The sequence below is a fragment of the Ahaetulla prasina genome, chromosome 1 (genome assembly GCF_028640845.1).
Source record: "Ahaetulla prasina isolate Xishuangbanna chromosome 1, ASM2864084v1, whole genome shotgun sequence".
In the NCBI taxonomy this organism is placed as follows: domain Eukaryota; kingdom Metazoa; phylum Chordata; class Lepidosauria; order Squamata; family Colubridae; genus Ahaetulla; species Ahaetulla prasina.
The window spans coordinates 184,952,663-184,978,735 of NC_080539.1; the positions used below are offsets into that span (position 1 = coordinate 184,952,663).

Below are 26,073 nucleotides of genomic sequence, written 5' to 3' on the forward strand. Positions count from 1 at the left end.
TTGTTATAATAATTTTATGTTAATATGACAAGTGTATGAAATTGTCATAATTTTAATGAAACCTCTGTTAAAATCAGTTTTTATTTTGCTGCCACTCTGATTTGCCTGCTCATAAGATTTTTAAAAATTATGGTAGATAATATAATTTTAAAAAACTAAGATGGGTTGAATTGATATTGGATTTGTTATTTTTCAAAATCTGACATTATCTTTACTGCTAACAGTATTTGAACTTTCTTGTGCATTGTCCATTAATAGGAAAGTTATGAGCCACATAATTTTTTCAAATTTCAAATTCAGACAAGTATTTTATTTTGCTTTGTTTTAGCTTCCCACAATCTATTGGTTTTTTTCTGTTGCATATTATGAATTTTGGCCTGAACTGCCATGCCAGACATTTCTAATAATGTTCATGTTCATGGCAGAACTCACATTTTTTAAAGTCTGCAAACTTCTGTAAGTCCATATGAAAAAAAATTACTAGAATTGCCTTTCATTCAAATTGATAACGTTTGATGAAAGGTACTAGATATATATCTTCATACAGGCTACCCAGCAATGGTGTTTTGAATATGCTATTCCCTTTTATGAAGTTAATCATAGAAAAATGTAGAAAACTAAATTCTTATAAGAGATAAATTCTGAAAGACAACTTTGAAAACGTTGAGCTTTGCAAAGCTTTAGTTGGAAATTGGTAGAGATATCTTTTTCCCAGACATGGTAGATTTTGCATATTTGCATTACAGATTAATTCATTTAATCATTTTCATCTTTGTTTGTCTAATTCCATTATTCTTGTCTTTTTAATGTGTATAATTGCACTTATTTCTCTGTTACCAATTTTCAGCCTTTATGACACAGTTGTTGTAGCACTGAACTGGTTCTTCAAAGTCTCTTGTCCTTGTCTAGTTTAACTTCTTTTCAACTATTCTTTTGCAAGTGAGCCATGTAAATTTCATGTAATAATGATAACCCTTTTCTTTCGGACTTGTATTCACCTATAAGTGTTCCTAGTGTGAGAAAATCCCCTGTAGTCACATCATATTGTTTCTGAAGATGCCGTGACATGATTTTGGGGGGAGACAGTAGGAAACAGTATGTTTGTGCTCATGTGTACTCTTCCAAATGGTTATGGGGACTGCTTCACTGAATAGGCTGTGTTTTTGAGACATCATAATGCCTTATTATGTAACCAAGGGGAAGGAATAAACTTCAGTGAAGATGTCCTTCGGGAGAAGGGCGGTATACAAATTAAATTATTATTATTATTATTATGTTTAAAGCAAAATATAAAGTAAAGGATACAAACGTTTCAAGTACAGGTAGTCCTTGACTAACAACCATTTGTTTAGTGACCGTTTGAAGTTACGATGGCCCTGAAAAAAGTGATATGACCTTTTTCACACTTAAGACTGATGTAGCATCCCCATAGCCATGTGATCAATATTCAGGCGCTTGGCAACTGGCATGTATTTATGGCAGTTGCACTGTCCCAGGATCATGTGATCACCATTTGTAACCTTCACAGCCAGCTTCCAATAAGCAAAGTTAAGGGGGAGGGGAGGCCAGGTTCACTTAATGACTGCATGGTCCATTTAACAACTGCAGTGATTTGCTTAAAATTGTGGCAAAAGGGACGTAAAATGGGCTGAAATTCACTTAAAATTCACTTACTTAGCTACAGAGATTTTGGCCTCAATTGTAATTATAAATCAAGGATTATCTGTAAGGTGAATAAAATAATTTTAAAAATCCTATGGCCAACTTCATTGAAAGAGCTTTTGTATACAGTATAGTAAACCCTAATAAATTGATTCTATGTTGTTGTTATTATTTTTAAATCTCTTTTTTCCTCTGAGCTTAGATTTAGGTCACACCATTGTCTAATTCTAACACAATTAAGGCCTTATTCAAATAATCCTATCCAATCTAAATCCTCCAAACAATGGCTACTCTGCTTTTTGTATTGAGAAGAGCCTGGGAATCTCAGCTCTTGCCAACCTGTAAGACTCTAGGATTGTAAATTCAATATCCTTCCTCTGGCAAGTACTTTAAAATTGTGATAGTGCCACAGAAAAGTGTGATAGTGCCACAGAAACAGATTGCCAGAACCAGGCAACAGTAGACAATTTCACAGTATAGCCTAATGGTCAACTTTCTTGCAAGCTCTGAGTTCACAGACATGCCCTCTCTAGGTGGCCAGTTTGCCCTCAGTTGAGCAGTATATCAAATGCTGACATCAGTACAGTACTGACCCTTAATTGAGAAGGCCAATAAATCCAAATAAGTGGACAGGAAGTAGAATAAAGGCTCCACAGAAAAAGATGTACTGAAATTTACCTTCTACATCTAAGAAGGTACAGGTCTTGTAAGAAGGGTATTATTTGTACTGAGGGGAGGATTGGCCCATTGATGATAAAATAAGAACAGTTTAATTTCAGGAAAAAAAAACATACAGTTCCAGTGGGTTGTGTGCAACTATACCCTTTTTGCATTTTCCCCACTCTGCTTTTTATATTTCTGACTGCTACTCTGCACTGGATTTGGCTAATGACTTAACAGAGGCATGCAGAAATGTAGCACTTTTACAGCCCATCTGTGTAAGACATGAGCCAATACAATATTTACACTCATGCACTGGCTGCCTGGCATATCTGTGATTTTATTAGCAGTGCAAGCTTATTATTTTCCATATAGTTTCTGTAAAAATCATTAGTGAAAATTTGTATTCTACTTCGTTTTCATTTATTGAAAATGTTTGGGTTTTTTGGGTTGGCAACTTGTGCCTTTTTCAAAGCTTTTAATATTTTCAGGATCATTTAACCTTTGCACATGTTGAAATTCAAATTTAACAGATCCTTGCTTACTGGACCTTGACATGGGCACGCAGTGCAAGGAGTATCAGGTTAAGTGGTTCTTTGACTACAAAAACAAGATCTGCACCCAGGTTTGGTATGGTGGGTGTAGCGGTAATGCCAATAGATTTGAGACAGAAGCTGACTGCATTAGCAGATGTGTGAAGCCATGTAAGTACCCAAATAGGATTAACCCATTTTGTACTTTCAATATTGTAAAACAAAGTTTCCAAGCAGAGGGGAAAAATAGTTTAAACACAATTCCACACACTTTTTCTCTACAGCAGATGAGAAAGACATGCAGCTTCCTGTCCTTGAAAAAGGTTATTTGTCAGGTAAAGTCAGAAATGGAGAGGATTGTACATCTGGCTATTTGTCCTAAAACTGTGTCTTGGATGCTTGTCATGGCCTTTGGCCAAAGATAACCATACAGTGTGCCTTTATGTTGCTTTTCCACAATAATCACCCCATATTTTCTGTCTCTGTTTGCATGCAACCTTAATATCTAAAAAGAAACCGCAGTGTCAGTGTAAAAATATTATAGAATGGAGCTACAATTTATTTATTTCCCACACGGAGAGGGCAGTCTTGGCACACAAAGTACTTCCTCAAGAATGGTAGATAAGTTTCAGATTCCATTGTGGTGGAATTTCATAATGTAGCTTTATCTTTTATGTACACTGAGAGCATATGCACCAAGACAGATTCCTTGTGTGTCCAATCACACTTGGCCAATAAAAAAATTCTATTCTATTCTATTCTATTCTATTCTATTCTATCTTTGTGGCAGGAAATAGTGCCTGCACCTAGGGTACAAAAATCCAGATGACCACAAGGTTGTAGCAAGGAGACAGGGATTTTCTTTTTGCAGACCAAATACAGTTACCCTAGTTAGATTTTTGAACTCCCTTTTTTTTTAATTGAAACTTCTTTCAGTTCTTTTTATTCTCTATCTATGAATTTAGAAAAGATATTCTCTTTTTTCAGTGTAGCCATTCCTTACAATTCAATCAAAACACTCACTTAAAATGATGCCATGGGAATTTTCTCCATCCTGCCCTTCATTGAGAACCTGATGCTGGCAGGTTTACAAACCCAAATACTTTCTAGGAAGTCCGGTCAAAGGGAAAGCTCTTTAAAAAAATTTTAGAAGCAGATCCTGTAAAGGGTTGTTGTTGGTTTTTTGGCCATCCTCACATTCTAGTTGGTTTTAGTAGGAAAATCTGACTGGGAGAACTAATAATCTCTGACTCTAAAAAAATTAAAAGCAGCTAAGAATAGAATAAAATGATTTTTAAAAAAACCTTGGACAGCCAGTTTAGAGAATACGGAGCTGGATTGGTTAATCATCTGGTTAAATGTAAGGTATCTTTCCACATTGTATCCTAAAACCAAACTTTGTACATCAGAACATTTGACTTCACGACTGTTTTGTGAGCCTGCATTATCAGTCAGCTGGTTTTCAAAACCTTCAGTTATAAGTTCTTTGGAGCCCTCTATTTAGAAATTCTCATAGATAAACAATTTTAGAAATCTATGGCATAGGGAACTAGAAGACGTATCTTTGGATCTTACATCCAAGTTGCATATTTAAATGGGTTTCTAGAACTTGTGGAGAATGTCCAAGTCACTGTACCTGCATGAACCATGGTGGCACACCGAGTGCAGTACTGCAGTTACTTCTGCTGCCTGCCACTGCCTGCAATTTGACAGTTCAAATCTCACCAGGCTCAGGGTTGACTCAGCCTTTCATCCTTCCGAGGTGGGTAAAATGAGGACCCAAATTGTTGGGGGCAATATGCTGACTCTGTAAACTGCTTAGAGCAGGATATAAAGCAGTATATAAATCTAAGTGCTATTGCTATATTCTTCTACTGCTGGTCAGTGCTCTCTTTATGCTAATCTTCAAAGCAAACCTGGGACATTTCCAATCACTGCCTTTTGGATATTGACAAAGAAGGAATAAAATGGTCGTAATATGAACATTATTTCATTTTTCATGTTATAGAAGAATATCTTCCATCTCCCCATTAGGAGCATTTTGCTCTAAGATCATGTGAAGTTGGTAGATAGTATCGATAGGTAGATGCAATTGATTAGATGGCAGAAAAGGTTTTATTTCTTGTATAGCATTAAGTTAAAACCTTGATTTAATGGACAAGAGGAATATCTACAATATCTGAATGTACATCAAATATGAATGTACATTATTGTTTTAATATATAACATTTCCATACTTAAATCATTAACAATTGTTGTAAATTGACACAATGACATAAATGGAAGCAAATGAAGCAAATGACATGAAATAAGTCAAATGTCCAAGAAGTTTTGTGTGAATGGATTAGGCTTCAGATGAATTTTTTTAGGAACATCCAAAAATGTAGGCCATTCCCAAAGTTACATAATTTTTGGTGGCTGGTGTTGAAGTTCTATATGCCTAACCAATAAGAGAACCCTATTTATGTTCTCTTGAAAATCTCTTAGGACTGTGGGTGGAGGTGGGAGGTGCAGGGATAGGACTTCACAAATATTAAACCACTCACAATAAGCAAGCAATCAGAATTTGGAGAAACTAAGGCCAAGATACACATGTATTGCTTTATAATCCTTCTTAGTTATCTACTAAATATAAAATATACAACAGCTGCTTTCTTCTCTTGGCTATCCATTGCTTCTTGGATCGTTACCAATAGGTATAGTGATATAGTAATGTTATTCTTTCTAGCTCAAGCTTTCTTCTAAACATCTGAAAATTGCCAGTGTTTACTGTGGCATTATGTTAATGCTCTTTAGGACAGGGATTATCTAGGAATGAGATAAGCATGCAGAATTCCACAGACTTCATTTAATTCTCCATCATTTTTTATTCCTAAATACTGGCTCTAGGAATACCAATCTCCCCATCTTTCCACTCATCCATACTTACCTGTCTGATCCTGTAGGACTTCCTGCTGTGGCATAATGCTAGTCAATGGATGAAATAGTATAATAGCTAGGTAGCAAAATCTAATCTTGGTATTCTGTACTAACAACTTCAAATCAGAGCACCTAGTATCATTGCCATGTCTGATGTAAAATCCGAAATAATATCTCTGCATTTTCTCAAATATTTTTTTCTGAGCATATGTCCTATAAGTGGAAGACCACTGCAAGTTCAATTGTCATCATCAGCAAATGGGGCTAGGAAAAATTCCAGCCTGAAATCCTGGAACTCTTACACATCAGGGCCAATTCTACTGAGCTTGCACAGATTATCAATTTAATCAAGATTTAGAAGAGCCCATTAAAAAGATAAGATGAACATGGAAATGTTTAAATGCTAAATATTAAGAAGATATATACTTAGGTAATTCATTGTTTACAATAAAAATGTGAAGGAAATGGATAGGTTTACTTTTTTTTGCTATAGTAAAATAAGAAGCTAACAAGTGTATTGGTGAACAAGAGAACTTAAGGTGAATGGAAACTTTGAGAAGTTCATGAAAAATAATAACATTTCAGTTATCCCAGGGATCAGAATAGTTAAAGCAACCACTTTTTTAGTAGTAATATAAATTACTAAAGTGGGCATGACAAAAAAAATGAAACAAAAGATTTTTTTTTCTAATTCTGGACCTGAAGATAGTTACTAAGTATCAGAGGCAATTGGTCCTAGAAACAATAAAAACCAATTGCCCCATAGAAGCTTTTCTTAAAATTGAAACAAGCAGTTTTTCAATTTTCTTAAAATTGAAACAAGCAGAAATACACATTTAGTGCATCTCATGCAAATGAATGAAGAACTTGGGGAAAAAAACACCTATATTTGGGGAATCTAAGGAAAGATGAGAAGGAAAAAATCAATGAGATCCCTTTAAAAAAAAAAGTTTTATTTAAAAAAATTCCTTTTACATACATATTTTATGAACAGAGTATTGACTGGGTCACATCTTATATGGCTTTTAACATAATTATATATATATATATAATATCTTGGCATTTTTGGGTCTTTTCCCGTGTAAGGTTGAGAGTATCTTGGCGACGTTTCGACGAGGTCTCACTCATCATCTTCAGGCTGGTGTCTTCGGCTTTGTGCTTCTCGAGCAAAGAGTGGTCAGAGCTGCCGTCTCTCTATAAATACTCTCTATAAAGTGGGGAGTGTTGCTGTGAGCGGGTTGGTTGGCTGTATGGTTGCATCTTGATTGGTAGATGGAGTGGGTGTTTGCAGATTGGTCAAGGTGGGGAGTGTTGCTGTGAGCGAGTTGGTTGGCTCTGTGGTTGCATCCTAATTGGTAGATGGAGTGGGTGTTTGCAGATTGGTTGGCTGTTTCGTAGCATCCTGTGTGGGTGTGGTCCTTTTGTTCCTGAGTTTTGGTGTTGTGGCCTCTGAAATTCCGTGATGTGATGTCTTGAGCAGATGGCTCAAGACATCACATCACATCACCACCCTGCACAGATCAGCTCCCTAGCCAAGACTCTCATCTCCAGGACCAAGCACCTAGCCGACAAAGACCACCTGAAAACTGAATTACACACTCTCACAAACGTATTAATCTCCAACGGATACCAAAGAAACACAATTACCAGCCTAATCCAAAGGAAGACACCTCCCAAGAACCAAGACACAGAACAAGACAACGGCATCGCCCTCCTCCCGTACATCAAAGGCATCATAGATAAAATCAGCAAAATTCTCCACAAACACAACATCAAGACAGCCTTCTGCACAGACCAAAAAATAGCCAACATCTTAAGAAACCCTAAAGACAAGATCCATCTAGAAAACCAAGGAGTCTATGAAATGCCATGCAAAATCTGCCTAGCCACATACATTGGAAAAACTAATAGGAGAATAAATGCACACATTGCAGAACACAAAAACGCAGTCAGAAAAGAAGAAAAAACCTCCTCCCTTTTCCAGCACCTTAAAACCACAGGACACGAAATTGATTTTGAAGGAACGAAATTAATCTCCAAAACTGAACACTATAACAAGAGAATAATTATGGAAGCCATTGAAATAGAGAAACACCCCCACAATATGAACAAACAGGATGACACCTCCTGCCTACCAGACATCTGAAAACCAGCCTTGGTCAACAAACGAGTTCCAGCCATGAAAATTGACCCCGGACCCAGGACAACACACAACGCCACTACCAATCATCCTCACCAGATTCAAACCCAAACCCATCCCACAAACAAAACACAACCACCATCCAGAAGCCAGACCATGGTGACACCACTGGCTGCTGCAGCCCCCTCCGATCCTCACATAAAGCAGGCTGACACACACCAGGAACACATGACAGGACCTCGGACTCGGAGCCAAATCAGGGCCCGGGATACTGCATCACAGCCATCTGCTCAAGACATCACATCACGGAACTTCAGAGGCCAGAACACCAAAGCTCAGGAACAAAAGTACCACACCCACACAGGATGCTACGAAACAGCCAACCAATCTGCAAACACCCACTCCATCTACCAATTAGGATGCAACCACAGAGCCAACCAACCCGCTCACAGCAACACTCCCCACCTCGACCAATCTGCAAACACCCACTCCATCTACCAATCAAGATGCAACCACACAGCCAACCAACCCACTCACAGCAACACTCCCACCTCCCCACCAGTTTTTATAGAGAGACGGCAGCTCCGACCACTCTTTGCTCAAGAAGCACAAAGCTGAAGACACCAGCCTGAAGATGATGAGTGAGACCTCGTCGAAACGTCACCAAGATACTCTCAACCTTACATGGGAAAAGACCCGAAAATGCCAAGACCTACATACCTATACCCGTGAAAACCTACGAAAACAAACACACACACACACACACACACACACACACACACACACACACACACACATATATATAAATAGTCTATTCCAATCTTCTTTTTCGGTTTTTCAAAATACAATTTACATATTTCAATTTCTGCCATAATATTATTATTTTTCTCTCCTTTTTTATTTTATCTTAATCTCTTCTTAATACATAGTGTATAAATAATATTACCATCCGCCCTTCACATCCTAATTCTTAACATTTCTTCAATTAATTATCTTATTTCTCCATTTATATAAACAACATACTTCATGCTATTCAATTTTTATATTGAAACCCTTAAACAATATTACTTCCATCCTTAATTCCTGATTTCTTAAAATAACATTAATTATTTATCTTATTTCATCACTTACACCACTTCATTTAAAATCCCCATCACAATTTCAATTCTTCATAAATGGACCAAATTATCACTTGATATTTCATCTACTATTTGTTTTTCACTAAAGAATATACATCATCATTTTTATTTTTTACATCACATTTTTAGCTATAAACAATGTACTTCATCTTACTCTATTTTTACATTGAAATCACACTTTTTTACTCTTCATCTCTTAATTTCAGTTATTTTCATACACAATATATATCATCATTTTTATTTATTACATTCACAATTACTAATGTTAATACAACTCTCTTAAATCTATAAATATATACCTTATTTCTCATCCTCCTTTCCTCTATTCTTCCCCCTTTAGCCATTTTCTCTTGGTCCCTCCAAAATTCCACTTCTCAATGTTTTTCTCCCTTTATTCCATTCTCTTGTCTTCTTTTTCTTTTTTTCTTTTTATATTTATTATATCTTTTCTCTTGAATCTTTTCTCTGACTTTTAAGTCTATTACTCACATAATTCGGCCCAAGTTTTTATCTAGTCTGTTCTCATTTCTTTCTCTTCCCTTTGATTGCTTCTTTTTTAGAAAATATTTCCCCCTCTCCATTCTTTTTTCCCACTGATAATCCCAGTGTAATCATCTAGCTTTTTTTTACCTAATCTCTTCCCTTTTTTCTTTTCTCCCCTTTGCTCACTTCTTTTTTAGAAAATATTTCCTCCTGTCCCTTCTTTCCCCCCACTGTTAAATGTAATCATTTAACTTTTCATCTTCAATAATTTTCTCTTCCACCTTGCATTCGTGTTTCTCATTTTTATTTTCTTTATTCTTGTTTAAATTTTCTTCTAACCAGGCCTCTGCTTTTTTTTATTACCCCTAAATGCTTCACACATATTTTTAAGCATCTCTATTAATTCCTCATACTCCCCATGCTCCACATCTTTAAAAAATGTTTTTTAAATTCCAAATAATATTCTGTTCAAGTATTTTTCTAGTCCACTCCAATTTAAAGTTTTATTGCTTTCCAACTCTTTTCAAAGTTGAGACCCAACAGTTCCAAAAGAAACAATTACTCCTTAAATTATCTCATGGTTGTCAAGGTCATTAAAGTTTCAATTTTTAAAACAATCGTTGTAGTACTTTCTTTCCAACAGCAGATGTCTCTCTCCAATCCACACTTCCCAAAGCAACAAAGTATCACATTAGTCAAAAAAATCTTTTAAATCCACTTAAAAATACTTCCTCTTCAATTTCTTTTCTCTTTACTGTTTTAAGTTTCTCCAATTTTAAATCCAATTATAAAATTTCCTTTTTTGTTTTTAAATTTTTAGTTCTTTGTTCTTCCTTCCAGTGTCCAAACTTCAAAAATAGTTGAAATCTTCATTAAAAAATGCTTTCCCTTGGGTTACTTTTTCTTGCATTATTTTTAATTTCTCCAAGTCCAAGTTTAAATCCAGACAGAAGTTTTTCTTTTTGGGCTTTAGTACTTTAACTTCCTCTTTGTTCTTTTCCCTCCATTAAAATTCCAAAGTGCCAATTAGCCACTAATTTCCATTCCAGGACTACTTTTAAGATTTTTTTAAAAGTTCCTTTTTACCTGTCAGTTGGCCAATCACTCACCCAGTACCAATACCCCATTCAAACACTCCTCCTGCACAAATCTAAGTCCGGTTGCCCCAGCTTCAGAGCGGTCGTAATGGCCGCCACCTCCGCTGCTGTTCCGAAGAGCTTGCTTCCAACTCTTCGAGGAACTTGCTTGTTCCTTTTGGTCATCCGAGGTGCCTCTCCTTCTTCACCATCCTTACAAGACGGTTCCAGTCTGAAGACCCTCCGATTGCAGTTTATCTGGCTGGATTTTTGTGAGGCTTGTCGGAGCCTGCTATTTTCCAACCAGTCTTGCTGCGACATGTCCGGTCCTCTGCAGATCAGTGAGATCCCTTGAATGACTTTGGAGAAACTATGGACTGTCATATGCCCAACACAGGTTGAAAAACCAAGCTTAATAGCAGTAACTGTGAGAGGGATCTTGGTGCCTTAGTGGACAATCAATTAAATATGAGCCAGCAGTGTGAGGCAGAAGCCAAAAAAACAAACAAACAATGCAATCCTAAATTGCATTAACAGAGGGATTCAATCAAGATGAAATGAGGTATTTGTTATTTGTTCGGGACTGCTCTTATCAATTCCTCTCCTTTATTTTACCACAATGTTTCCTCTACCTCTTCCCTTCTCTTCCTTCTTTATCTCTTTCTACTTTCCTCATTCCTCCTCTTTTCTACTTCACCTTTCCCTACTCCTCTCTTCTTCCTCCCTTTCTAACCCTCTCTCCTACTCTTCTTTCCCCCCCCTTTTCTTCATCTCCTTTTCTCTCTCTTCTATCCCTCTCTCTCCTTTTCTTCCTACTCCCCTCCTTCCCTCTCTCTACTCCTCTTTCCTTTTCCACTCCCTTATTGTTTCCATTTTCAATTCCATCTAGATTGTTATTCGAGCAGCCAGATTTTCTATTTACATACATCTTCATTTCAAATTCTTTTTTGCTTTATAATTACATCTCTTCTATCATTCCTGTACATCATTAATCAATCTGTGTATAAAGCCTTAGTAAGGCCACACATAGAATACTGCATCCAGTTTTGGTCACCACACTATAAAAAAAATGTTGAGATTCTAGAAAGATGATTAGGGAACTGGAGGCTGAAAACTTTGTGAAAAATGGTTGCTCTATTTAATTTGATATTTAAACTCTATTTAAATTCAGTATCTTTGTTTTAATGAAAACAAGGACCAGGGGTGACATCATAGCAGTGTTCTAGTATTTGAAGGGCTGTCATAGAGAGGAGTGGATCAACCTATTTTCCAAAGCACCTGAAGGCTAGAAAAAGAATAATGGATAGAAACTGATCAAGGAGAGATTCAACCTAGAAATAAGTAGAATTTTTCTGACAGTGAGAACAATCAACCAATGGAACAGCTTGCCACCAGAAGTTGTGGAAGTTTTATCACTGGAAGCTTTCAAGAAGAGACTGGACAGCCATCTGTCAGAAATGGTATAGGGTCTCCTGCTTGAGCAGGGGTTGAACTAGATGTCCTACAAGGTCCCTTCCAAATCTGTTATTCTAAGTACTTTATTCTAAATACAAAACATGATTTGTCCATAGTGTTCCCAAGATCTGGAACTTAACTAATTAGATTTCAATAGGGAGACATATTTCTATTTTGCACTATCCTAATTGTGTTCTTCTGACCTTAATTTTGCCTGAAGTATTTTTCAAGCAAGGTGAAAATATAAACTAGTTAATTATTGAGCCACATCCATTAATAAAGCAATAAGAGATGATTATTTAAAAAATCCATGTTTCTTCCATAAAACAGATGGAAAGGAACCTGCAAATGAACCCTACTGAATCATTGTCCATTTTGTCTGAAATCTATTGATACAAATTTTCATTGTAAGTTTATGAAACTTACTCTTGATAAATATTCTTTCTTTTGGACTGCTTGCCATTCGTTTCAGAAATATATTCAACAGCATTTGTAATTAAGAGTATATATCTCATCTATTTCACTGAAATCCAATTTTTATACAAGATCATTTCCAGTAAGAACTAATCACAAACTTTATTCTTATCATAGCACCACCCTGTTGAATGGTGGGATTCTTTAGCTGTTCAGTTAAAATTGGTGAAATAATAGGTGGTCCATGGTCCTTGTCTCTTCTCCATAATATTAAAAGTAAATAACAATAGGACCCAACATTTTGTTAATAACAAACCCATAAGAATCACAATGAACTGAACCCTTTGGCTGTATGACAATAATAATTTGCTCCACAAACTGTGCAGATATTTGATTTCATAGATTTTTTATTTGTGTAGGATAAACTGTTGTGAGAAGAAAATGAAGCACTGAAGAACTGTTGCATCTTCTTGTAAAGAAGACACTATATAATAATAACATAGAGAATTAAATCTAGTTAACATTTATTTCCACCCATGCTCTAGGTTGTGCATGCTCATTATAGGCATCACAGCCATAGTAACATAACTGGTCTCAACATTTACAGGACAGAAAGTGCACATGAAGAATTTACCCAGGAGGAAATTTCCAAGAAGGAAATTAAGAAGCAGAGCAAAAAAGGTAGCAAGAGAAGGTATGAGTAAAAAAAAAGAAATCTGAAATTAATTGGATCAAGGGAAATATGTGCATTGAAAGGTGATAACTAGTAATCATCCCTAAAACAAAAACAGGCAGAGATAACTGAATAAAATAAAGTTACTAATAAAATCCTGAGCGCTGTTCTAATCAGAGTAAAAGATTCTTCACTAGATATGTGAACGGTTGAGCTCACTATGATCCAACTTCATAATCTTGTCAAACATTTTAAATGAACTATTTTGTAATATAATAAAATATTAAATATACAGTATTATACAGTATTAATTAATGCAGAATAACAAAATTGGTCCTGACCCTAAAGAGATTAAAATAACAAAGCAATATCACAAAAATATAATTGTAAACGCTATTAACTACTGAGGAATAGTAATAAATATCTGCCCTTCTTGAGTTTCTATCACATCTCCCATTTGTCAAGATTTCTCAAATATAGTTGAAGGTTCAGCCAGACCATCAGCAAATTTCTTTAGTTTCCTAGAATGTAGTTCATTTGAATTTATTCAGGGTAAATAGGTATTTCCCTTATTACATTTCATTTATTTATTTTACATGTTTATATGATGTCCTATCTCAAATAGCTTTGGCCAGTTTATAACATAACTATATAAATGTTAAAAGCCATACCGTAAATATTTTAACATCATCAGCATAAATCCCTAAAACTAAATGTGGTTTAAGGCTTTAAATATTCTTTAGAATTTAAGCCAAGACTTTCAGTTTCTTCTTGAAGTAAAGAAACTTGTCTTGCTGGCAGTGGCAATTTGTTTCACAAGACTCTCCATAGGGATGGGGAATAGACTAGTCTCCATGGTATATATGTTCAAGATGGAATTTGCAAAAGTTGGAAGAGTGTGTAGCTCAGTATATGGGACTGGATGACCTTAGGCTCAGGCCTAAACCACAGAAAAGATGTGCTAATGTGCTGATTCTGGGCCAGTTGCAACTTCTAAAGCATCTTATAAGGCTGTTCCATAACAAATATACTACAGTAATCTAAATTTACACTATTTATTCAGTGTCAATACTAGCTTCAGGAGGACTCTCAGGTATGAACCTGAACTCTTACTTCAACAGTAGCTAAGTCACTTCAACAATGAGATGCATATTAAATCAATAAATATATAGATAAATTGAAATGTAACCTCATCCTGAATAACACCAAAATCCTGAAGTGGACCCACAGAATCAACAGTAATTTAATCTTGTCTGAATTCTGCTCCAGATGGTCTTTCTGGTCTCCTATATCTTGGAAATAGGGGAAAGAAAGGAGAAGTAGTCTATATCTGGTAGTAATTGGAATACTAGTAGTAATTGCTTGAAATTGCTCCCAGTGGCTTCATAGTGATTTTAGATAGCAGACAAGACAAATTGGAACCTTGTGGGATCCCCCAGGACAACACCCAAGAGATCAAGCAAATTTCTTCCAAAGGTAACTTCTGAGTAATTACCAAAGGTAACTACTTCACAGGACAGTAGGTTACCTCTTTTAAAAATACTGGGATCAAAAGCAGCTAAAAGATCCAAAGCTCAACAGGATCACACATTTCTCTCTCCCAGTCGAGATTAAGGCCATCTCTACATGCTAAAAAGTTATTGGCATGATAAAAGCTGCCTTATTACCCAAGGTTTAAATATGAAGTGTTGAATACTGGCTCATAGTTATAAAAACAGATGGGCATCTTAAGTCGGCTTCTATCAGTTTTAAATTTAAATCCTGTTCCTTTATGCCGCCCTTCACCTCTTTCTGATGGAATACTTTCTGAGAAGACCTCATGAGCCAAAATAGAAGTTGAGTGGAGAAATTTCCCTGTTATCCAACAATACATCCATCTTTCTTAAGCATTAGCACTTTTGCAATAGTTAGTATACAGTTTCTTTTTCTTTTATTTGCACAAATTGGAAGAACTCCTTTTTATCCTTCTTGGCTTCAGGGATTTGACCAGTAATAGAGTTACTTTTAGGTACCATTCCCTTTCAACCTCATATTTGGGTCCTCTTTTTGTTTTCAGAATTCAGTAAAGTCTTTGTGCTATATTGGCTGCTTGTGTTGTCATGTCTTCATTCTGACACATCCCCCCAACCTGAGTTGTTTGCAATTTTGAATTTGGTTTCTTTTTTTTTAATTTCATTTTGTCACAACAGTATACACAAACATTGTCATAAATAAAACAACATATCATGAAGGAATATATATATATATATATATGTAAAAAAATATGCATCAGCTATATTAATTTGATATAATGAAGGGAACAATAGGACAGGAACGGTAGGCACTTTTGTGCTCTTATGCACGCCCCTTAAATCCTCCATGGGCTTCTCTTCCCATTAGCTTCTCCTTTTGAGGAAGCATACTTAGCATTAATCTTATTGTTAAAATCTTTTTCTGGAATTCTAAGATCCATGTGATTTCATTTAGCTTTAATTTTCTTGAAAATGTAAGATTGTTTCTTTTCCCCACATTCCTTGTAAAAAAGGAAGAAGCATTTGGTGATCCAAGAAGTAGAAACACAAATATTTCTCTTCTCTAATTTATTTAGCAGGATGTAGAATATTTCAGATGATTCAGCAGAAGGCTGTAAGGCACAAATATGCACGCGAGAAAAAAATACCTTTTTACCAACTGTTATTTAAACATTTTTTTAAAAATAATATTTTTATTAAAATTTTAACTACAATAACAAAAGATAATACAAACTAAAAAGAAAAATAAACTTAAAAAGTGCGAGAAAGAAAAAAAGTAAAAGAAAATAAAAAGAAAATGATTTCTAAAGAATGTTGCTCTTCATACTCAAAAGGAAGTTCACAGATACACTTTCTACTTGGATAATTGCAGGGAGTCCTCAGTTAACAAGCATTTATTTAGTGATTGTTCAAAGTTATGATGGCGCTGAATAAGGAGTCTTGCAGCTAATCCTTGAAGTTGCAACTATTGCAGTATCCCTCTGGTCATATGACAACCAGGTTGCAATTAATAATGTTGCAGCATCCTGGGGCCATGTGATTGCTATTTGTGATCTTCAGTGTCAGCTTCTCACAAGCAAAGTCAGGAAGGCAGTAGGAGGTCTCAAATAGTGACTAAGTGGTGCATCTGGTGACCACAGCTGGGACTGCTACAACTGCTGTTGTAAATTGGCATGGTCATGTGTTGCACTTTACAATTGTGTCACATAACAACATAATTCCTGGTTTTAATCACTGTCATAAACCAAAGGCAGTGGTGAAATGTAAAATTTGTTACTACCGGTTCTGTGGGCGTGGCTTGGTGGTGGTGGGTAATGTGACTGGGTGGGCATGCCCAATTTATTTTTTTACTTTTAAAAGCATTTTTTATACAACTTCTTTGGCCAAAGAGGTTGTAAAAAACGCTTTTAAAAGGCTCTGATGATCCCAGTTGAATTGCCTGATTGTCAGAGGCTTTTCTTTTCTTTTAAAAGCATTTTTTTCCTTTAAAAGAAAAAAAGCCCTTGATGATCAGGCAACTTAGCTGGGATTGCCAGAGCCTTTTAAAAGCATTTTTTACAACCTCTTTGGACGAAGAGTTTGTAGAAAAAAATACTTTAAAAGGCTCTGACGATCCCAGCTGAGCCATGTGATCATCAGATGTTTTTTATTTTTACTTTTAAAAGCATTTTTTCAGCTGAAGAAAAAATGCTTTTAAAAGTAAAAAAAACCTCTGATGATTGCATGGCTCAGCTGGGCATCGTGGGGTGGGAGCAGGGATTTTTGCTACCGGTTCTCCAAACCACCCACCGCCATCGCTACCGGATCGGGCAATCCGGTCCAAACCCAGAGCATTTCACCCCTGACCAAGGGATATCTGTACTCCACCCAAGTAACATAATTATATTTTCTCTCAGAATTGCACACACATTCATTTTTAAAAAATGAATTAAAAACCATTTTGTTTATTTTCATACCAGCAGCCCGCTCTCTGCAAATCACTCCAAATTTTGAAATGTCTTTATTCACATCAAATATTTTTAGCCACACATTTTCCTATATAACTGCTTTAAATAAGCAGAGGAGTCTGTTCTTCCTTCAGTCTCCAGAAAGTATTCTTCCATTAGATAATATACCTACAATTTATCTAAGGCCTGCTTGTGTCATATACTGTATTTTGTAGACTCTGCCCCACTACAAATTCAGGAGCCAAAAGGTGCTGTAAAGTACATGGGATGCGAAGACAGCACCTGTTAGCAGTCAGGCCTTTTTCTAGCATTACATGTCTGTCCACTGTAGCTGCCAGGCTATGCTGGGAAAACTGTCTTTGGTTATGAAGTTATTGAGAGCTCTAACATTAGCATCTTTTTGCCTTCAAACTGGGAGCACTGCACAGCTGTAGTATTTTGAGTTATTTTTTAAGGGAATAAATAGCAAGTGTAAACTATTCCTGGTTTCATGGATGTCTTCTGACTCAAGGAAAATGTCCCATCATAGACTAGGATTATGTGTATGAGTTAGATTCTTCACTTTGTTGAATAGAATATATCTTGCTTGGGATTTCTTTTAATTTAAGAAATTTATGTCCTGACTCATGCAATGTTAGCAAACTAATGGAATTTAGAATGCTGTTGGTACATCATGCATCTGCAAGGAAGTCATTCTGCTTTGAATGATACACCTATATGTTCTTTTTAAAAAAATATATATATCAGGCTTTGGATCATTTCAGATTTTATTTATCTGATTTGGATGTATTTGTTCAAAATTTATTTGAAAGATCTTTGAAGTTACCCCCCTTCAGATTAAAGATATATGACAAATGAGAGATTTAATCTAAATTTCTCTTTGTATGAAAAATAAACAATTCATTTAGATTTCAGTGATATATGAGTATAGCAATAGCACTTAGACTTATATACCGCTTCACAGTGCTTTACAGCCGTCTCTAAGCGGTTTACAGAATCAGCATATTGCCCCTAACAATCTCATTTTACCACCTCAGAAGGATGGAAGGCTGAGTCAATCTTGAGCTGGTGAGACCCGAACTGCTAAACTGCTGGCAGCCAGTGGTCAGCAGAAGTAGCCTGCAATACTGCATTCTGCCACCGTGGCTCAGTATAAGGAATAATAACATGGCACTGAATCTGTTTAGGTAATTTAAAACAATCCCATGTGAGACTTGAAGGTAATATTGTTTGTATGAAGAAACAGGGCCATTTTTGAAATGTATGCATAATTAGGCTCAAAGGAACACCCAATTGGACAGTGGACAAACCATTAAAAAGATCAGCAGTTTATGATGATGACAATATTATCAAAGTGCCAGCAAAATTTTCAACCATGACATTATTTCTAGAAATATTATCATGGCATCATAAGCAATTGGCACAAATACTTCGAATGGCCTCCTTTTTTCCCATCACTTGGAAATTTAACCCAGACAGCTGAAAATTAGAATGATGCAAATAATTATTTAATAAAATGGTTGTTTAACCTACCTTTCAGAGATCATTAAGTAATTCTTAGACTTAAGAAAACACAGGCTTACATAATTTATCTTGATGTTATTAAAAAATTATTTAAAACAAGCACAGAATAGGAAGGCAATGTGTGTAACTTGTTTGATTAATTATATTTGATCTAGATACCATTGTACTGAACACATGTGCACATATGCACACACACAGATTTGAGCACAATTTCCGGTAGCTATAGAGTCATGTCCATGTAGTTTTCTTGGGAGCTATGTAAAAATGCTTTGCCATATGCCATTGCCTTCTTCTAAGATATTTCTTTGACTTCCCAGTCTCTCTGGGGTTTTCTGATCATCTCTCAACTAAAGACTAAGCAAATAAGACTATCTTGGATTTTCTCCCCAGATTAGCCCCAAGATCCTGGTGGCTATTACCCATTAACGCAACTGCATAAACATGTATCACATGTATCATGTATCACATGTTTATCATCAAATATCACTCATAAACACGTATCACATATTTATGGATGATATTTATGAAACAATACACTGAATCTATTGTGCTTAATGTAGAAACAAAGTGTTGGTAGATCTGATATTGCTTAAGATGAATGTAAAATCTAGCTGACTTTAAAAATTAATGAAGCAATATCAGAACTAATAACATTTCTCTCGCCTCACCCTTTGTTGGGATAATGGGAACCTTAACCCAGCAATTCTCAGTCATTCCCACACTCTAGGGGCCCATGCAGTTGTAACTTCCAGTTATTCTTCAAGGGCAGTCCCATGTAGAATGGATACTTGCAAAATCATCATTATCAGGAGCATGTTGTATATTTCTGAAATTTGGCTTTTTAAATTGAACTGTTCTATGTCTATTTTTTCTTGAAATTTCTATATAGTTTAATTCCATAACTCCTTGTAACTCTATTAATGTTTAAAGGTATGATAAAGCAAACCTAAAGTTCTCTTCTTTTTAAGATACCTTCCAGGAATTCCATTGGCCTTAACTTATATTACTTCCTCATTTGAGGGTGATTTCTCTCCTTTACAACAGATCATCCTTTATTTTCTTTTAATTTTGCATGCTGCTGTATATAATAAAACTGAATACTACTTTATATGTGTGTATTATTGTTCCTAAAGGAAGCATGTTCATTATCACTGGAAATGCTTTATCGTCATGTTCAGATGAATGTGTATGAACTTTATGGTGAAGAACATTCACATGAAGTATTCATTTTTTTACACAAAGTGATATACTGATTCTTTGTCTCTTGGTTTGCAGTCACAGATATCTGTCAGTTGAAGAAAGAAGATGGTCCTTGCAGGAATTATGTTCTAAAATGGTATTTTGATCCAGAGACCGCAAGTTGTGCTAGATTCTGGTATGGTGGCTGTGATGGAAATGAAAATAGATTTAACACACAAAAAGACTGTGAAAAAGTCTGTGTTTCAGGTAACAGATAGATAATTGTTTAACTGCATGCTTTTATTTCTAAGAGGAAGGTTTGTAAAACAATTATAGCATGTTTCACTTTTACATGGCATTATTTTTATGGTAATATGCAGACAGAAGTCATAGACATTGTATTGCCAAGTCCTAAAATGTAGTGCCAAAATGTTTCTGGTTGTTTGCTGTATTAAACCAAAATTTGAATCATAGACAAAAAAATAATTTTTAAAAGATAGTACTCCTGTAAGTATGTTTGGTGGCATAAAGTTGCTCAGCTTGCCATAGTGTATTTTAATGTAGTTTCTGAGGTCTTTCTGATTATGTAGATTTAGATAAATGAGGAAGGAAAGCCTGCCCAGGGTTGCATGTATGGAAGTCTTATTGTTCCCTTCATTATATCCAATTAATATAGTTGATGCATAATTTTAATTTTAATTATATATATATATATATATATATATATATTTATATATATATATATATATATATATATATATATATATATATATATATATATATATATTCTTCAAGATATGCTGTTTTATCTATGACATTTGTTTGTGTATACTGTTGTGACAAAAATAAATAAATTAAAAAAAAGTCATCTAGACTGCATAGACTCTTCAAGAGTGAGGGTGAGATGGCACCCCACAGCTTACACTATGCAGTCAGTCCTGGAACTGCTTTAGAAAACAGCAATTGCTGCCTACTTCAAAATTCTTGCCTACCTTTATGTATTCTGTTAAATTCATCAGACAATATTTTCATGAAAATGGTTCAGAAGTGAAATTTTAACAAAACATTGTTTATTTTCTAGCTCACATCAAATCTGGTGTTGTGACAATGATTGGAACTTAATTACAGCAAAATATCAACAGATACCTCTAAGAAAACCAGGAGTCAGCCATTGCCAACATACCCCATGTAGAAGCTAAGGGTATAAGGCTCCCTTGCACTGTACTATTTCTGCTTTACTTTCTGCGCAAACCTTGAAGAAAGTGTTTGCTGCACAATTTTATCAATATGGTGCTAAAGTGTTTGTGGATTGAATGCTCATTGTGTCTGGGATATACTCTATAATTTCAACAGTATGTACTATTTTACCCACTACCAATTTTATTTGTTTAAACAAATTAGAGTTTACTTTGGATTCTACCAGCATACTTATTTTGGCTATTGTAAGAATTCTAAAAGAATGTGGGGGAAAAACACTGCCATTGTTATATGCTTGCTTTTATTATTGCCATAACTGAACATAATTTTAGATGGAAACCCTTATGTCTGTTCTGAAAAAAATGAGTCAACTTTTCATTCTACTTTTACTCTTGCTGGATTAGACTTTATATCAATTTTCCTTTATGTATGTGTGATCAATCACACTAGTAAAAAATGCAGCTTTTGCTGGTACTGGTACACTGCTGGGATAACAACAAAGTTCAAAAGTTTTTAAAATATGGTGTAGAAGGTTTCTAGCAATCTTCTAATGTTGTGTGTTTTGTAATTTTTAAATTTTTTTGCCGGGGTGGGAATTCTTTATTATTTTGTTTCTAGGAAATCTTTACAAAAGAACTTTTAAATAAAGTTTAAGTGAGATTTTGAAAGTCTTTGCATTTCATTGTGTATGTGGTGATGCTTTTTACAATAAAACATGATTCTATAAAAAATGGACTTTGTCACCTGGTCTTGTTTATTACATATCAAGTGCAACTTAAGGCAGTAGCCAGAGCTTTGAAACCTTAAAACAGCTTCCTGCTTTTTTGTCTGCCTTGAACAGCTAGATAATATTCATTTAGACAATCTGGGAGCTAAGGGTAAAAAGCAATTGGAAAAATTATAAGACAGAAGACATATATAAGCTAAAAACGAATAGGACAAGAAAATCCTACTGATGATGTTACTTAGTCTGGTAACAAAATGTTCAGAAACTAAACTGAAACAAGCTTGGAGAGCAAAGCCCTATCAAAATTATAGGACTGTTCACCACTAGGTCTTAAAAAACAACTTGGCTATTATGTAGAAAGGTTGCTAAATGAAAAAAACAGAGAGAGAAGGGGGGAGGAGGGGAGACATGTGAAGATCACTGGTTGCTGTCTTCTCATTCAAATAAATTCTGTGTTCTGAATCAGTGGTGGAATTCAAATTTTTTTACTACCAGTTCTGTGGGCATGGTCTGGCTTGGTGGGTATGATGGGGAAGGATACTGCAAAATCTCCATTCCCACCCCACTCCAGGGGAAGGATATTGCAAAATCTCCATTCCCACCCCACTCTGGGCCAGCCAGAGGTGGTATTTGCTGGTTCTCCAAACTACTCAAAATTTCCGCTACTAGTTCTCCAGAACCTCCAGAAACCTGCTGAACTTCACCCCTGGTTCTGATCCATTTTTAAAATTTTATTTATTAATCAAATTTGTATAGCTGACCATTTCAATTTCTGACAAATTTGTATAGCTGACAAAAAGCAATTTCTCTCTTTTTTTGCCCCCCTTGCAAAGCAAAGAGATTGATTCAACAAGCTTTTCCTTCCTAAATTGCTTTTATTCACAGTTTGCTACTTGAAACTGACCAGATTTTAATCAGTTTCACACTGAAGGTTTTTGTTGGCAGGCACAGGACATATGGTCATAAATGTGCACATTGGTTAGAAACTGCATCCTGTGGTTGCTTTGCCAAGGAGGGAGGTAATAGAAAAAACATTGTCCATTTATGATCTCCAGAAATGGCTGTCTTGCTTGTTCTGGAAACAGGGCAAACAGACAATGTAGATAAGCCCTTGGGGAGTTGCCTTGAGCCAAAACAAACCTTTTCCCAGGTGCAAATCACACAGAGGGCAATTCAGCATTGCCATTTAAGTGGTTCCTGCCCTAGGTTCCTTCCAGTTTAAGAAAAACCTGTCCAGATTGAGACATTGCAGCAACAGTTACTTACTTCTTCTACACCAAACACTGCAGCTCTTAAATGCAAATTGATAAATGCAAGAAGCACTGTAAACAAATTGCCTGAATTTATCCTTTTGTTAAACAATGGTGCATTTGATATTATATTTGTTTGCGAAACATGGCTGAACTCATCCCTCCCTGACTCCACTATTTCAAACAAAGAGTATCATGTTTTTCGGTCAGATCACGAAACCCGCAGAGAAGGTGGAGTGGCTATCTTTTACAAAAAGTCACTGACTCTAAAAAATATTCAAGTTACACATAAACTTTCTCTTCCTGTCCCTTAACATCACACTTTGATTCTTACTATGCTACAGAGCCCCTGACTACGACATCGCCCATGCGAACAAATTAACCACACTGCTAACATGGGCTATCTCTTGCCCATATCCTCTCATCTTCCTGGGTGACCTTAATCTACCTTCTATTAACTGGATAACAAATGAATGTACAACTGAACCCATCCATACTACCCTATACAATGCTGTTACAAACCTTGGTCTAGAACAACTGGTAACTAACAATACAAGACTCAACAACTGCCTTGACCTCATCTTTTGCAACAACACAAACTCAATTAATGGACTACAAATAAAAGAACCCTTTTCCAACAGCGACCACAGCATGATAGACTTTTGTCTCAATATACGCCCTTACAGAAATCGTCATAATAATGGTAGTCCAAACTACAATTTCAAAAAAGCCAACTATGACCTTATAAACTACGACCTCTCATCTCTTGACTGGCAAAATCTGTTCTCAACCTGCATCACTGTAGAAGACCACTATAGAGTTTTCCTACTTGAAGCCAATAGAGTCATTAATCTTTACATATCACTAACCACCACCAAAAACCAGAAAAAACAAATTACCCATATCAATAAAAAAGCTTCAATCCCAAAAAAAAATCCCTCTGGAGAAGAAACAAAAAGGGCTATGTAGCAAATTTCAAAAACTGCTACAGAAATATATGCAATCAAATAAAAACTGAATGCACCAATTACCACACCAAGCAAGAAGAAGACCTTCTGCGCACAAACTCCAATCATGCTTTTTATAATTTTGTGAACAACAAACTTAAAGACTCGAGATCCATCCCACCACTAAAAGATTCTAACCGCAAAGAATATAATGATGAAACAGTTAAAGCAAACCTCTTCAACACATTCTTTCGCACAGTCTTTGTTAACAGTAATGACTTATACCTGACATTCCCCAATCGTACCAACAATGAGTACAATGACCTAACACATATAGATTTCACAGAAGATAATGTTGAAAAAGCTCTTCGCAAACTGAAACCATCCCTATCTATTGGACCTGATGGACTATGTGCATACTTCTTAAAAAAGATTTCTACTAATATAGCAGAACCCCTAAACATAATTTTTGAAAAAGCTTTCACAACCAGTTCCCTTCCCAAACTTTAGTCACTTGCCACGGTCATCCCTGTCTTCAAAAGAGGAGACCCCAGCCTAGTTGAAAATTACAGACCTATCTCTCTTTGCTGTGTCACCTGCAAAGTAATGGAATCTATCATCAACCAATCCATTACCCTCCACCTAGAAACAAACAACCAACTCTCTAATAAACAATTTGGTTTAAAAAAAAATTTATCTTGTAATTTACAACTTCTTCACTGCAAAAACATATGGATTACAAATCTTGATCAGGGTAAAGCAATAGATGCAATCTACATAGACTTCTGTAAAGCTTTTGACTCAGTAGTACATGATAAACTTCTCCTAAAACTAAAATCCTACGGCATCTCAGGACCCCTCCACAATTGGATAAGAACTTTTCTATCAAACATACAACAAGTAGTCAAAATTGGCAATGCTATATCAAATCCTGTTCCTGTCAAAAGTGGTGTTCCCCAAGGCAGCGTTCTTGGACCAACACTCTTCATATTATACATTAATGATCTCTATGACCATATTACAAGTAATTGTGTTCTCTTTGCTGACGATGTCAAACTATTTAAACCACCAACAATACAGCTATCCTCCAAAAAGACCTTGACTTCATATTTGAATGGTCTAAAACTTGGCAACTCCAAATCTCAACCAGCAAATGCTCAGTCTTACATATCGGAAAAAAGAACCTAAACACTAAGTACAAGCTTGATGGACATTACCTTACTGATGACCCCCACCCTGTTAAAGATCTTGGAGTTTTCATATCAAGTGATCTAAGTGCCAAAGCCCACTGTAACTGCATCACAAAAAAGGCCTTAAGAGTTGGAAACCTAATCTTGCTTCTTCTCCAAAAACACTACACTACTAACCAGAGCATATAAAACATTTGCTAGACCAATTCTTGAATACAGCTCGACTGTCTGGAACCCATACCACATTTCTGACATCAATACAACTGAACGTGTCCACAAATATTTTACAAGAAGAGTTCTGCATTCCTCTGAATACAACAAAATACCTTATGCCACCAGACTTGAAATCCTGGGTTTAGAAAATTTAGAATTACGCCGCCTTCGACATGACCTGAGTTTAACTCATAGAATCATCTACTACAAAGTCCTTCCTGTCGAAGACTACTTCAGCTTCAATTGCAACAATACACGAGCACACAATAGATTTAAGCTTAATGTTAACCGCTCCAATCTTGATTGCAGAAAATATGACTTCAGAATAGAATAGAATAGAATAGAAATGTTTATTGGCCAAGTGTGATTGGACACACAAGGAATTTGTCTTGGTGCATATGCTCTCAGTGTACATAAAAGAAAAGATACGTTCATCAAGGTACAACATTTACAACACAATTGATGGTCAATATATCAATATAAATCATAAGGATTGCCAGCAACAAAGTTACAGTCATACAGTCATAAGTGGAAAGAGATTGGTGATGGGAACGATGAGAAGATTAATAGTAGTGCAGATTTAGTAAATAGTTTGACAGTGTTGAGGGAATTATTTGTTTAGCAGAGTGATGGCCTTCGGGAAAAAACTGTTCTTGTGTCTAGTTGTTCTAGTGTGCAGTGCTCTATAGCGTCGTTTTGAGGGTAGGAGTTGAAACAGTTTATGTCCAGGATTT

At 35.7% G+C, this 26,073-nt stretch overlaps 1 protein-coding gene across 17 annotated transcripts in view; it reads left to right on the forward strand.

Moving 5' to 3' along the window:
• Positions 1 to 21,747, forward strand: part of COL6A3 (collagen type VI alpha 3 chain) — a 160,556-nt gene extending 138,809 nt beyond the window's left edge. For 9 of the 17 annotated variants that reach the window (XM_058184995.1, XM_058184951.1, XM_058184932.1 and 6 more), the window contains 4 exons: positions 2,856 to 3,026; positions 3,140 to 3,190; positions 19,912 to 20,082; positions 20,897 to 21,747. In XM_058184995.1, the coding sequence (XP_058040978.1) occupies positions 2,856 to 3,026; positions 3,140 to 3,190; positions 19,912 to 20,082; positions 20,897 to 20,937 (434 nt within the window). In that variant the 3' untranslated portion in view covers positions 20,938 to 21,747. Of the gene's footprint in view, positions 1 to 2,855; positions 3,027 to 3,139; positions 3,191 to 13,088; positions 13,176 to 19,911; positions 20,083 to 20,896 lie in introns of those variants that run through there. The other 8 variants (XM_058185007.1, XM_058184968.1, XM_058184998.1 and 5 more) reach the window with 5 other exon arrangements.
• The last annotated feature ends 4,326 nt before the right edge of the window (positions 21,748 to 26,073 follow it).